General features: G+C 38.8%; 1 protein-coding gene across 3 annotated transcripts in view; it reads right to left on the bottom strand.

Annotated features, from left to right (window-relative positions):
* Positions 1-14627, bottom strand: part of nectin3b (nectin cell adhesion molecule 3b) — a 72011-nt gene extending 57384 nt beyond the window's left edge. For all 3 annotated transcript variants that reach the window (XM_061897758.1, XM_061897759.1, XM_061897757.1), the window contains exon 1: positions 14396-14627. In XM_061897758.1, coding sequence (XP_061753742.1) covers positions 14396-14477 — 82 coding nt within the window. In that variant the 5' untranslated portion in view covers positions 14478-14627. The remainder of the gene's footprint in view (positions 1-14395) is intronic.
* Between the last annotated feature and the right edge of the window lie 289 nt (positions 14628-14916).

Here is a 14916-nt window from a genome sequence, read left to right as displayed (position 1 = left end):
TGTAATTTAGTGCTATATAAATAAACATTGATTGAGTGATTGAATTCGTATTTGGAATACTCCCAGGCTTTGAAGGTGAGCACAAAATCAGCAGTTAAAATATATCCTGGATTGGAGTACATCAGTGATTCTCAAACTGTGGCACATGTACCACTGATGGTACACCAAAAAAATTGCTTCAATATTCAAAGTGTTACTGTTCAAACTGTGTGTCATGTTACAGTGGCCAAAATAATAAATATATTTGTCAAATAAAACCTCTACCTTGTTTTTATGAATATGTAGGCCTACTACACTACTGTATTTTAATGTTGGTCATTAAGGTGGTACTTGGAAAGCAAAGTGTTTTTGAGGTGTTAAATTTTTTTGGGGAGAAGCACTCGTGTACATCATTTGAATATCAGCTAAATAAACTTTCTAATGAATTAACAGGACTAAATGAAAGTAGAGGGTGGCGTAAAACCCCCATTTAGTCATGACAATAGTAGCTGGCAGGCCATCAGTACGGCAAGGGGTTAATATTAGGTAATCATGTCTTAACTTTAACATAAATGTAATGCACATACAGTATTTGTATTGCAGATATAACATTGTCACACATGAGTAAAAAAGTAAAGCAAACTACTGAAAAATTATTAAATTTTTCATTATAAAAAAAAACCCCAAAAAAACATTGCCATAACTTTCTGATTCACTGTGGTCACGTGATATGAAAGTACTGGGACACTTTTGTTTTTATACTTTATAATCTTACCAAAAGTAGCAAACTTTTTTAAATAGTCTCTGTTCATCGCTAATTCCAAAAACAAAAATATGAAATACAAAGAAAAAGCAAAATGCATGCTAATAATAATTCATGATACTTGATGATGCTTAGCTCAAACAAAATTTTTTTGTGCAACTTTTTCAACCCAAGTTTTGGTTAAATTCCGACGAACAACTTTATGGACCTTTAGGGATTTATGGTGACTCTAAACAGGAGACAGCTTATCTTAAAAAAGGGTCATATTAGGATTTTTTTTATCTATTTAAAACACGTCTTTGGTCAAAATTATGTTTTACAGACCATCTCCAAGCTGCTTTTTGACTGTCTCTTCAGAATGCGCAATTTTGTGGAAGGTCTTATTTAGAAACTCTCCTCCAGACCAAGCCCTCTTTGACTGCATCTCCACCCTTCAGCCTAATTGTAGTTTTTAGCGTTGTCCTATTGAGTGTACAGACATTTGACTACTTTTTATCAGAAATGGCAACGGCAGAGGATTTTAGCATGCATGCACATGTATGAGCCAGTCTTCCCCACAACAAGAGGATATAGAAATATAAGGAACTCATTTACTACAACTTTGGACTACACCTGAAAATAGTGGACTCACGCGAAGCTCTTTGTATAAACCTCTACCGTATATGGCAGAGGTGTCCAAAGTGCGATCCGGGGGTCATGCGCGGCCCGCAGCTCAATTTTATTTGGCCTGCGACACATTCTGTAGAAAAACTAAACAGGTCTTAGATTAGATCAAAAAACTATGAAAAATTCAACAGGACCAAATCTCCCAAAAATGGGACCTGAAAACCAAAATGGCCGACAACCTGAGCGTCTTACTGGATAAGGTCTTTGATGATTTCCGTGTGTCCGGTCATCATGAAAAAGTCTACAAATTTCTTGTGAGACGTGATATGTTTGAGTGTACTAAAGTCCTCAAAAGCATTTCAGTTGACTGTATAACAGCAATATTAGTAAATACAAGCTTACTTTAGAACACAGTTAACATAAATACAAAAATAATCATGAACGATTTTATTGCTTTGTTATCTATACACAAAGCTAAGATGTAGAAGTGTTTTTCAAATGTTAGCATATGTTCACCTACGTTGTTTTGGTTTGAGAATTTTTCATAAACAAAATTTATAAAAGTTGCCCTCGCATCCTTTAATTTTTCTCTGTGGCCCTTGCTGGAAAATGTTTGGACTCTGGTGTATGGAGATAACCCATGACGTAACTATGGCAAAATAAGTCACAATTGTCTCAAATTCCGAACGGCTGGTTTGGAAAGAAACTAGTGTTTTCTGCGCCATGCCTCCAGGGTTTAGATGACCAATTTCAGGAGTTATAGGTATTCCAAATAAAAACACTGGTGCAAACATGTAAGAAAAGTTGGTTTTGCATAATATGATCCAGACTATTGTTTTCATGTTACAAGGAATGAAAAAAAATTGGCTAACTGCTGCACATTTAAATAATTATGAATCCCTTCCTACTAAACAGTATATGTAGTAGAGTCCTTATACTGTACATACTAGTAGAGATTAGACGCAAATGTTAAAACACTCCAAACTCCAGATGGAGAACACTCCGCTACTGTGAACATCCTCAAGTGGAAAACGGATAGTTCTGCTTACTGTTTTAGTGAAGGACAATTATAATACTAGACAGCAAACAACATCACGGCGTGAGGAAAGGAAGCAGCATTTCTCCTCTAATGAATATGTAATGAAAGAGGTATAGCGACTGTATTAAATTTTTCATTGGTGACATGACGACAACCTTACATAAGCGTGCCCTCATTTTTCTCTGACTGGGAATAGAAAAAAAGTGACGGGAATAAAAAGTCTATTTGATCATATATGCAGCTGAGCTTGACATAACAGTAGCATGTACTTATCGTGCTTTCAGTAAATTCTAACTCCTCGAAGTCTCAAAACGATGTTTTTTGGAGTGCAAATGTGACAATGCATCCCCTTCTCACACACACACACACACACACACACACACACACACACACACACACACACACACACACACACACACACACACACACACACACACCTAGATTATAGATATCCTAGCATCAAGGACACGTCGCTCCCATGGGACTGACGTTGGTTCTCACTTTAGTCAATACTACCTACACATGCACCACTTACAGATGGGTTACAAATAACATAAAGCATCTGAGTGGGGATGTTTTAATGTGCCTTTCCAAGGATTCCCTGGATCCATACAGACATGACCAGCATTTTCCAAATAGAATATTCCCGTTTTATGTGGTTTGATGATGTTGACAGTGAGAGCTATCAATCACGTGGTTTCAAAATCTCCAGTAGATCTGGAGACACTGTGTGGGATCGTATGATTCATAGAATTTTCAGACCCTCTTTTGTGTATAGAAGAGGCACTGGCACGCATTCATTCAAGTTACTCCATCATTCGTCTAAGTGCCAGCAAGCATACATAAATATGTATGTCTTGGCACAGGGCAGGGAGTCTTGTTAAAAGAGGGAATCAGAGCATAAAATAGATGGTGTTGGTGTGGAGGTAGCAGTGCTACTTATGTAGAGCGGGACAGGGTACAGCTGAATCATCGTTTTTAGTCTACACTTAAACTTACAAATCAAGTTCTTGCACTGACAACCGAATTTTTGCAGTGGCATTCATTAATCAATAACAAAAACACTTATTGGTTTAACTGTTAATAAGCAACTGTTGGTTAAAAGAGGTAGTTTTTGAAAAGTACACCAGACAGTGTAGTATTGCGCAACAAGGCATTATTGTTACTGATGCTTTTGCAGAGTTGCAGTCTGACTTTAATTTGTGGGGAAAAATCAATCATTATTTTATGATCCTAAATTGAATTAAAAGAAAATAAATTGTGACAACCTTGTAAGCAGTCTACCCCGCCAAGACTTGCTGGTGTTTCCTTTAGCGGGATGTGCAGGGAAGTTCATATCTAAACTAGTGTGTGGCAGCAGATGACGACAGTGTATCCTCAGTATCTTACAGTGAAACCTTGATTTACGAACCCCTCATTTTACGATTTAGGAACCACAGCCCGAATAAAAAAATTCTTTAGTGTACTGTACAAACCTAGTCTTGGTGTACAAAACCCTTTATCTACCCAATATGTACCTCACAGAGCAGTCATTTTGTGGGCGGCAGCACAACCATTGTGGGTGGGCTAATTGAGCTGTGCTAAGTGCTACTTTGTGTGCATTTAAGTTTTTTTTTGTTTTTTTTTTAGCCTTTTCACAGCATTTTGGTAATTTAGCTATTTCAATGTGAATCCAAAGAAAACACATGACAAGCGAGGAGTTGTTTGAAACATTTACACAGTATGCAGTGTTATCGAAAATGCATCATCCCCCTTTCTTCCTCTGAATACCAAGAAAATTAACCAACAAGGTACAAGTGGATTTTATATTTTAATTCTAGTTAGTGTAGCGACCTGGCTGCTAAAGCTAAGACATTTGTGATTTCAAACTGAGTGCACCACAGGGCTCGTGACAGTGTCAATATGTGTCAGCAGGGTGGCTGCATACAAGGACAGTTCAGCTAATCGATGATTTGGCTAGGTTATTAAATATAACATTTGATCCATCACCCCTTTGTTTTGTTTTTTTAATGTAGAGTACTGTCTAGCACTTTATATTCAAAGTGTACAAACTTGTAAAAAAATATGGACTTTTGTTGAGGCCGGAACTCATTATTCAGGTTCACATTGTTTCATATGGAGACATTTCAATATGCAAACTTTTCTATTTGCAAACCCTGTTCAAGAACCAATTAGTTAATAAAAATCAATGTTCCACTGTATGTGTAAAACTTGTTCAACGTATCAATTTTCAATAAGGTCCTCCCCCGGCAGGAGCTGGACGAAGTGGCTGGGGAGAGGGAAGTCTGGGCTTCCCTGCTTAGGCTGCTGCCCCCGCGACCTGACCTTGGATAAGCGGAAGAAGATGGATGGATGGATTGCACTGTTTTGCTTAAACCAGCAGGGGCACTGCTTATTCAGTCGCAATTACTTCGCAAACTAAATAAGAACAAAATTATAATATCTAAGGGTTGTTCAGCTATATCCACACTATGGAAATTCCCCCACTCAGCAACAGACATGAGGGGTTCCCTCAATCATCAGGAGATGATTGAGGGAACCCCTCATGAAACAGGTCTGTAGAGACGAAGTAGTCTTGTGATTTTTCCCACACCTACATACATATACATACATACTAGGGGTGTAACGGTACGTGTATTTGTATTGAACCATTTCGGTACGGGGGTTCCGGTTCGGTGCGGAGGACTACCAAACGAGTTCCACACGAACATATGAAGTATGCTCCGCTCCCTTCTGCCTCTGTCTCCTACACAGCACCCTGCATTGTCCCTCCCACACAACCTTCTGATTGGTTACAACCGTAGCGGTAACAAGCCAAACAGCACTGCGTATTCAGAGCACATGTCGTCAGCGCTTCAGCGTCGAGCAGATCTTTAGCAGGGGAGCAACGGATTCTCCCCAAATTATATTAAACACTTCCAAGTCAACTACTTTCTGAACATCACTATGTGCCTGTTGACCTTCAGTCCTGGCTTTAGGTGAAGGTTAGTTAGCTTTTAGCGTAACGTTAGCTCATTTTGCGGTGTGTGCGTGTGTGTGTTACGCAGAGTGTTGATTGAAGTGTGTTGAAGCAACAAAAAAGGACATTATGTTAAATGAAGAGTTTATGTCTTTGATAGTGTATATAATAGTCTAAGTGCATCATAAAGCCTACATGAACTCCATGGTGTTCAGGGATAAATAGTCTCTCCTATTGCTATTGTACTATTTTTCAGCTATAGTTATATTATTAGTAATGTAGCAGCCTAGTTTTGAATGGCAGGGTCCCTGCTATCACATGTTGATACAAATATTACATTTACATAATAAAAAATCAACTACAGGCTTCCCCAATGCTGTAATAAATTAAGCATGATGAGTTGACTTGAAACTGTTTAATGTTGCATTTTTTATATGTAGAAGAAAAGTTGTGTCATTTTATTTCATCCAAGCAACAACTTGAGGCAGTTTAACGTGGATTAACATGGGCAGAATTATTATAGTGTTCCCAATGTTAAAAGGATCAAGCCATTGTTTACAAATTTGGTAAATAAATAACCAAAAAATGTATATTTTGTTGTTTTCTTACTGAACCGAAAATGAACCGAACCGTGACCTCCAAACCGAGGTACGTACCGAAATTTTTGTGTATCGTTACACCCCTAATATATACACACATATACATATACACACACACACAACTAACAGATATATATATATATTTTTTTTTTACACACAGACAAATACGGACAGACAACTTGGATTACACACGCACAGATTGATCTATCCATTTTCTACCGCTTGTCACTTTTGGGTTGCTGGAGCATATCTCAGCTGCCCCGCCTTACGCCCGAATGCAGCTGAGATTGAGATATGCATTTGCAAATAATTTTGCAACAAAAATATTTCCATAATAACCCCTTTTTGAGTCTGTCTTCAAACGGTTCTTGTTTTGAGACATCCAAAACTGTGTGCAATCTCATGCCCTAATGTGAGCTTGAATGGTCGCTCATCGACTGTATATGTCCTGGAATTGGCTAGTGACCAGCCTCTTGCCCAAAGTCAGTTCCAGGTCACTCATTACCTTAATGAGGGCAGAATGGACGGTTGTAAAATGTGAATAAAACGCTTCTTAATTTGCCTTCCAGGAGCCTGTGTCAGCAACAAGTCTAAACAAACAGCTGATTAGCATTAAAGCTACAGACACAAATAGTAAGGCTTACTACAAGCATTTTTTAACTGCCAAAATTCCAACATTAAGACTAGATATTGGAAAATTTGCTATTGTGGGACTTTAGGAAGTCATGCAAAAATAGATTGTTCCTAAAATATTTTCATATGCTAAATAATAAGCTTTATATGTCAGCTGATAATAGGGTTTCGCTGAAAAAATGACAATATATATTGCGATAAGACACGTAATCGATACATATAACGACATTTGAAATATATATATTAGGGCTGTCAAAGTTAACGAGTTACCTATAAGTTCTTTTAATGGCGATAGTTTTTGACCCTCAGCCCGTTCCGTAGCTTGGGAAAATGTGTAATTGCGTAGAGTTAGTGTTGAGCCACATGCTTGAAAATAGCTAGCAGAACTGCACAAAGAAAGGGGGACCTTATGGAAGTCTCAGGTCCAAAGCTATGGCAAGTCTTTCTCCAAACAAGACAAGTTTACTTTCAATCGCCGTGAGACGACATCAGTGGATCAAACGCTGTTGCCGCCTTTGCCCCTTGTAGAGAGGAGGAGCTTCATGTCGGTGTTTTGATTACAGTTGAGTGCATCACTAACATAAAACGTAGATTGTTACTTGAACGGCTTAAGTAAGATGGAATACAAGCTCAGCAGAAAAAGACGGAAGAGAGGAAATCTAAAGTCACTTTTATCTGAGATTTTTGTCAAAACATGTCAAGTCTTTTCTCATACCAATCACATGCGTCCGGCTGGCAGCTTCACACAAATAGCGCTATGCTTCCCATTCTGACTAACCACCAAAACATCGTCTTAAAATACGATCATGCTAATCTGTTATTCTTTGATTATTCTACCGAAATAAATGTTTTCTAGCAGATTGAAATTGGCCCTAGTGTGTGAACGTGAGTGTGAATGTTTATCGGTGTTGGCCCTGCAATGAGCTGGCGACTTGTCCAGAGTGTACCACGGCTTCTGCCCGAATACAGCTGGGATTGGCTCCAGCCCCCCCTGCAGTCCAGAGCAGTAGAAAATGGATGGATGGATGGATGGATGGATGGATATTTAAGTCACACAGACCACATTACTTCCTGCCAGTAAACCTACAAAAAATGTTCTCAGGTTTCTCTTTGGTTATATTTTCACAATTTGCACCATTTTGTTCAACTTTATTAAGCATTTCTTACATATTTTTAGTTAAGCACTTTAATTTAATGTGGTTATTGTTAACTGTTTATTGTGACTTAAGAATTGTGTTTACATTTAGTGTTTACCATGGATGTGCTGCCATTTGTGTTCCTGTCTGCCTTGATAGCTAAGGGCATTATAATCAGAGGAAGGTTACATTTAAAATACAAATGTTAACGTTTATTATATTTTTCTCTATTCATATTTTCCTTAGGTCAGCAGTTCTTAAACCTTTTTCACCATGTACCACCCCAGAAAACACGTGGCTCTCCAAGTACCATTATAATGACCAACACAATCCGCTACACCTCCCCGATACCGAAGTACATGTCAAACTACTTCCAGAACGTAAATGGCCGCCATAACCACAACACCAGGGGGAGCTACACGAACAACGTTAAACCCAGATTCCGATCTAACAAAGGTCTTTACTCATTCTCCTTCTATGCCACATCAATGTGGAATTCCCTCCCAACAGGTGTAAATGTAAGTGCATCTCTAGCCTCCTTCAAAAGCGCACTAAAAGAACACCTCCAAGCAAATTCAACCCTTTACTAACATCCTCCCCCCTCCACATCCCATCTCCCCAGATTGTAAATAACCAAATGTAAATAAATGTATTTCTAATGTATATACTTGTTCTTATGCTATCTGAACTCACTATGTTCTCTGCTCGCTGTACATATCCTACAAAGCCAGACCTACACTGTTTCAATGTCAATTTCTCTGATTATGCAATTGTTGATGACTGAAGTGCTGATATCAACCAAACCCTCCTCATCCCACCCCCTGGATTGTAAATAATTCAATGTATATACACTGATGTTTAACTTGTGTGATGACTATATTATGCTGATAGTATATATTTATACCATGAATTGATTACGTGGGCCCCGACTTAAACAAGTTGAAAAACTTATTCGGGTGTTACCATTTAGTGGTCAATTGTACAGAATATGACCTGAACTGTGCAATTTAATAAAAGCTTTAATCAAATCAATCAATTAAAGGGGCCTTATTATGCAAAACCAACTTTTTTTAATTATTGGTAACTGCCTATCTGTATTTGGGATCTGCATAAGTCCTAAAATGTTTAAATTATACCATGGAGGCATGGCAGATATATTCATAAAATAATCTTGTTTTCCTTCAGACTTCTTCCAAATGGTCCCTTTGGAATTTTGTTCAAGTGTGACGTTTTGATCTACTGTGACGTCAGTGGATTATCCATTTATGTTAGAAATGTACCCTATCATCCTAGCGCGAGTAAGCCGATTTTAATTTATTAAATCCGGCTGTGCCACATCATATCCACAATGAAACCCAAATAAGGAAAATGCTCTCTTGTTGGTTGGCTTTAACCAGCACAAGTCACTACACAAACCTACAGGATGATATAAATTTGTGAATGATACGTTAGCAATGTTAGCTCAAGTTGTAATGTAGCTAGCTTAGCCATCTACTGTAAAACAATAGTGTCACCGTCCTATAGCAAAATAAGGAATGATTTTCCTAAAGACTATTTTCAATTAGATTACTGTGTAGTGTGTTTGGCAATGGACCAGTTGTTATAATCCATTATTACGTTTGCAAGCCTCGTGAACAATGAATTAGTCCGGGTTGTAGCATTGCTAACTGTATTGCCGGCTCGGGCCTCTATTGTTAACAAGGTTTCAAAGCAGCAGTGCAGTAAAATTATTAACATGATATTAAAAAGAAAAAAATGTTATAGTCAATATATACAAAAACAAAAACTACTATAGTAAACAATGCTGCTGTGGCGGGGACAACAGCCTAGTCAGAGTAAGGGGCGTGGTAAGAAGGGCTTAATTTGCATCTAACAACTCCATCCATCCATCCATCCATTTTCTACCGCTTATTCCCTTTTGGGGTGGCGGGGTACGCTGCCGCCTATCTCACAACTCCCACTCTTAAAACAAACCATTTTTGAAGGTAGCCAAAAATTGGCTTGAAGATAGGTATTCAAAACAAAATCTATGCAACATTTTGACCAAAGAACCATAATTACAGGTATAGTAGTCCAGAATTAAGTGTTTCAAAAAAATAGGGGGAAAAAAACATATCCGCCCTTTTAAAAAAAGTTGCATAGTAGGCCCAAGTATTTTTTTTAAACGGAGGCACAGGTTTTATTTAACAAGTATATTTAATATTTTTAGCCACTGTTAGCTAACACATTATACATTTTATCGGTAAAATAAATTAAATATAAGAACAAAAAAAGACCGTACAGTCAATTTTGTGTTAGCGGCCACCTGTCTAGGGCGGTCACAATAATTTCTCCAGCAGAAAAAAGTAGTGTTCTATACCTTGTCTATAACGGCCACCTGTTTAACTCGGCCAGCACCCACTCATGTTGCGTCCCAAAACAGTTTTACTCCTTATAGCAGTCATCAATATCAAAATTTGCCATACCACCGTCTGAAATTTCATTTCATAAGCGGGATTTGCGGTGGCTGCAATGGGATCCCAACCAGGGGGTCGCGAGCAGCCAGACCATGCAGCCGCGCTGGGACTTGACAAGTCTAATCGAAGCTCCCCTAAGGTTTGCACAGCTGACTAATCCCCAAAAGTTTGGCATAAATGGAAAACAGCATCCTATTCACATGCGCAACAATGAGCAAGCTCAATTTCAACAGCACTGTTCAAACTTGGAAAGCTTGCCAAACTGTAATTTAGAAACGGTTAACTACAATTATGGATACGTGCACATGTGTACGTAATTGTTTAAAGGTCAACATGTACAGAAACTCAAAATGGCGCATAGTGGCCAGCTGTCTATAGGGGTCACTTTCTATGATTCCCTTGAGTGGTCACTATAGACAGGTTTGACCAGGCTTTCTCTGCTGGCCTAACATAACGAGAAATCTTGATCATAATGAAAGATACAAGTAATTTTTAATTCACGTTTCCTAAATATCTAAAAGTATTCATATTCTCTTCATATCACATTATGCTCCTTCCAACGCTATTGTTTTTGGGGTATAAAGTTTTTATCCATTCAGAATTCAGCTAGCTTATGTTGCCAAGTTGTACGAAATTTGCCTGGGGCCTACAGAATCAACAATGCGGGCATCCGTGCACTTTAAGTGAATGAATACAAACATTTGACAGACAGTTGCGACAGTCAATCAGATCACCACTTGATGTCAGTAAGGCCTCCTAGCTGGCCTAAGACGGATATATATTGTGATGTTAAGAACTCCGTTACCCAGGGTGCCACAATAGTGAAGAGGGATGTTTTTGATGAGCACACTGTGGAGTAAACTTTAAGAGCTCAGCCAACACGCCTCGTCTGCATCTTTTATGATTAGACAAGACAACACATATTTGCAAGGCCACTTTCAAGAAGGATATTTAAAGAGAAACTACAACTTGTGAGACGATGTCAGCCAACCCCAGACTCGAATGAGTTCTCTATTTAAATTCTTCATTTTTTTCACATGTAATATGTTTTTTGCAATTTTAATAGTACCACATAAGATATGTTTTAATTGCTGATGCGGGTTTATTGATTTTCAAATGCGCCACAAAATAACCCGTTTTGTACACTGTTGGTGGTGATTCAATGCACAGTAGTGTGTAAATGTGTTCCTGTACAGTATTTCTCCAGCAATGATCAAGTGGTGACATCAATGATGGTATTTCTAGAGGTAATCATTGGAAACATGACATCACTGAAGGCCTAAGTGGGAAACGCAATGCCCGCCACTGGGTTTGACTGTACTTTAATCAAGTGATTGTTTAGCGTACCACTAGATAGAGCGCGCGTACCAGTAACAGTTTGAGAATTCGGGGCATAAGTCATAAAAAATATCAATAACTATCGATATCTAATATATAAAAAACTTATATCGCGACAGTATTCCGCCATATTGCGTCAATGTATTTATTTTTGTCACACAATCTATGTCAAGTTTCTAGTAAAAAAAGTGCTCGTACCAACCAGACTAATATAAGTAAACAACGACACACGTTGGTAATTTAGGTGGGAGTTCATAGCTCGGGAGCATGGTAACCGTTCCTGGAGGAGGTTCTATGTGGCCCACTGCTAGAATGTGTCAGTAAAAGAGCAGAAGGTTCCACACATACCACAGCAACATGCTACTTTGAAACAGAATGTCCAGGCGCTAATATAGCGGCCATTAAAACAGCAGTGTAGTGGTATATGTATATGATGCAGTGGTGTGCCGTCAGGGCCAGCAAGGCCTTCTCTGCTGGCCTAACACAACCAGAAATCATCATCATAATTAAAGATGACAGTAATTTTGTATTTACTTTCCCTAACTATCTAAAAGTATTTATATTCTCTTCATATCATATTATAATGTTTTTAGGTTATAGAGTTTTTATCCAATCAGAATTCAGCTAGCTTATGTAGCCATGCTGTACCAAATATGCCTAGATCCTTTAAAATCAATAATGTAGGCGTCTATGCACTGTAAGTGAACGGACAAAAACATTTGACGGACAGTTGCAATAGCCAATCACATCACAAGTTGTCAGTAAGGCGTTCTAGCTGGCCTAAGGCAGATATATTGTGATGTTATGAGCTAGGTAACATAAGAACTCCATTACCCAGCATGCCACAGTAGTGTAGAGCAGTGGTCCCCAACCTTTTTGTATCCGCGGACCGGTCAACGCTTAATAATTTGTCCCTTTTTTTTTCTTTTTTTTTTTTTTTCTTCTTTGTCATGAAAAAGGGACGTTTTTGTCATGAAAAAGGGAGTTTTTTGTGGTTGGTGCACTATTTGTAAGTGTATATTGTGTTTTTTATGTTGATTTAATAAAAAATAAAAAAATTGAAAAATACATTTTTATTTACTTTTTTATTTTATTTTATTTTTTATAAAAAATTATTCTGCGGCCCGGTACCAATCGGGCCACGGCCTGGTGGTTGGGGACCACTGGTGTAGAGCATACACAGTAGCCCCGTTTAGGTTGTTGAATGTAGCGGGATGTTTTTGACGAGCACGCTGTGGAGTAAACTTTAAGAACTCAGCCATCACGCCTCGTCTGCATCTTTTATGATTAGACAACTGGGTTTGACTGTATTTTAATCAAGTGATTATTTGGCGTACCACTAGATGGAGCACGCACACCAGTACCACATTTTGAAAATTCCTGCCGTAAGTCATAAAAAAATATCAAAAACTATCAATATTTAATGATTTTAAAAAACGTATATCAGGATACAGTTTTTCGCCAAATTGCGTTGATTTATTGATTTTTATCACACAATCTATGTCAGACCTGGGCAAATTAAGGCCCCAGGGCCACATGCGGCCCGTTAAGCTTTTCAAGCTGGCCCGCCAGACATTCCCAAATAAGTTTTGTAGATCTTTAAGATAAAAGCTGTAGCAGTCATTGAGATGTGCAGTGATATTTTCTAATGACCGTAAGTCTTGAACTACACAAAGTATTACAATGGCTGGAATCTGTGCTTTTTAATGATATACTAGTTTCTATGGTAATCTAATTAGTTGCTATGGTAATCTAAGTCACAGTAGTTCAGACAGGCACCAAGCAGTGTGGGTGGGGAGCGTTTCCACAGAGTGTTCCCAGAGCGGCCTGAAATGCAGGTGTCAGGGACCGACGCGGAAGGAGTTTTTTACAACAAAGTTCTACAAGAAAAGTGATATCACATCAGATTATAGGTGTTTTTGTTTTTTTACTCTTCGCGTTCATATTTCGCCATATTTGTTGCATTTTTTTTGTGTTTCGCTTGATTGTAAATAATGTGGATGGAGAGTGGGTGTGACGTTCATATGTTGTCAATATTCAGTGTTTTATTGTTCATAGTTAATATTGTAAATCATACATTCTTTAAATTCATGTACAATCTGGGTGTCTCATTCAGTAGAACATGTACAATTCCATTCCATTTCCTAAGGCGGTCTGTCATTACGTTTTTAGTATTCTATCAGACATTGTGAGGATTTTTGTTAGTGTTCTTAAAAAAAGGCCCCAACACACACATATTCTACAGCAGATTGTCACAGCTTATATATGTGTGTGCGCACACACACACACACACACACACACACACACACACACACACACGTGGCCCCCGGGTCAAAATAATTGCCCAGGCCTGATATGTGATAAAACTACAATCTATATTTTTTCACGTTTAATACCGGTATGTTTTTTTTTTTGCCATTTTAATATGGTCAGTATGTTTGAATCGCTGATGCGGGTTTATTGATTTTCATATGCGCCAGAGAATAACCCGTTTAGTTCAATGCCCAGTAGTGTGTAAATGTGTTCCTGTGTAGTATTTCTCCAGCAATGGTCATGTGGTGACATCAATAATGGTATTTTGAGAGGTAATCATTGAAGTCGGAGACGCACGGCCCGCCACTGATATGATGTTAGTAAACTATATAGATATATGTTACCGGGTGGTTCCTATGGAGTGTTTTAACACCATTGATGCGGCGGCGCTGGCTGGGGAAGATTTCAAAGAAAGTTAACTTGAAGCCAAGTTTCTCTTGATTGTCTCTCACAATTACAGCGCATCTTTACACAGCTAGCGGTGGTTAGTTGTTAGCCGAGGATGCGCGACACAACACCACAAACTTTTTAGTCAAACACGCTACAACTGTCAAAGGGAAATCCCGGTACTCACCTGGGGTATGAAACAAGAGGTGAAAGAAGAGCACGACCTTGCCATGGTGTCGGGGGTAACTTGGTGAAGGGAACTGTGTCATTTTGTCAAAGGCGACAATCACTTGCAACAGGAGGCGACGGCTGTGCGCCTGTTTGCTGCTCGGCTCAGCGCACACACACACACACAACACGCACACACACGCAGGACTCACACACAGACTCAGCACTCAGTGGAGGCTCCTCAGCAACAACTTCAAGTGCGAGAGGACTGTACCATGTGTGACACATGCAGCGGGGGGAACACGAGCTCACCTGCCTAGCTCGTCAATGGTGTTTAGGCGAGGGGTTCACAGCAACACCCCTCGCCCCCTACATGGAGGGACAAACCATTAGTATTCCCATTACGTCATCCCTGTTAAAAACCCAATATCAATTGACTATTAGGCTGTACGATACTGCAAATGTTGGTATCATTCCAATACCGAGTAAATGTAGGGGTAGCATTTCCAATACCGATGCTTTCTACTTGACATTTTTTCA

Source organism: Nerophis ophidion, linkage group LG04, assembly GCF_033978795.1.
Source record: "Nerophis ophidion isolate RoL-2023_Sa linkage group LG04, RoL_Noph_v1.0, whole genome shotgun sequence".
NCBI classification, from domain to species: Eukaryota; Metazoa; Chordata; class Actinopteri; order Syngnathiformes; family Syngnathidae; genus Nerophis; species Nerophis ophidion.
This window is presented reverse-complemented; position numbering and strand designations above follow the sequence as displayed.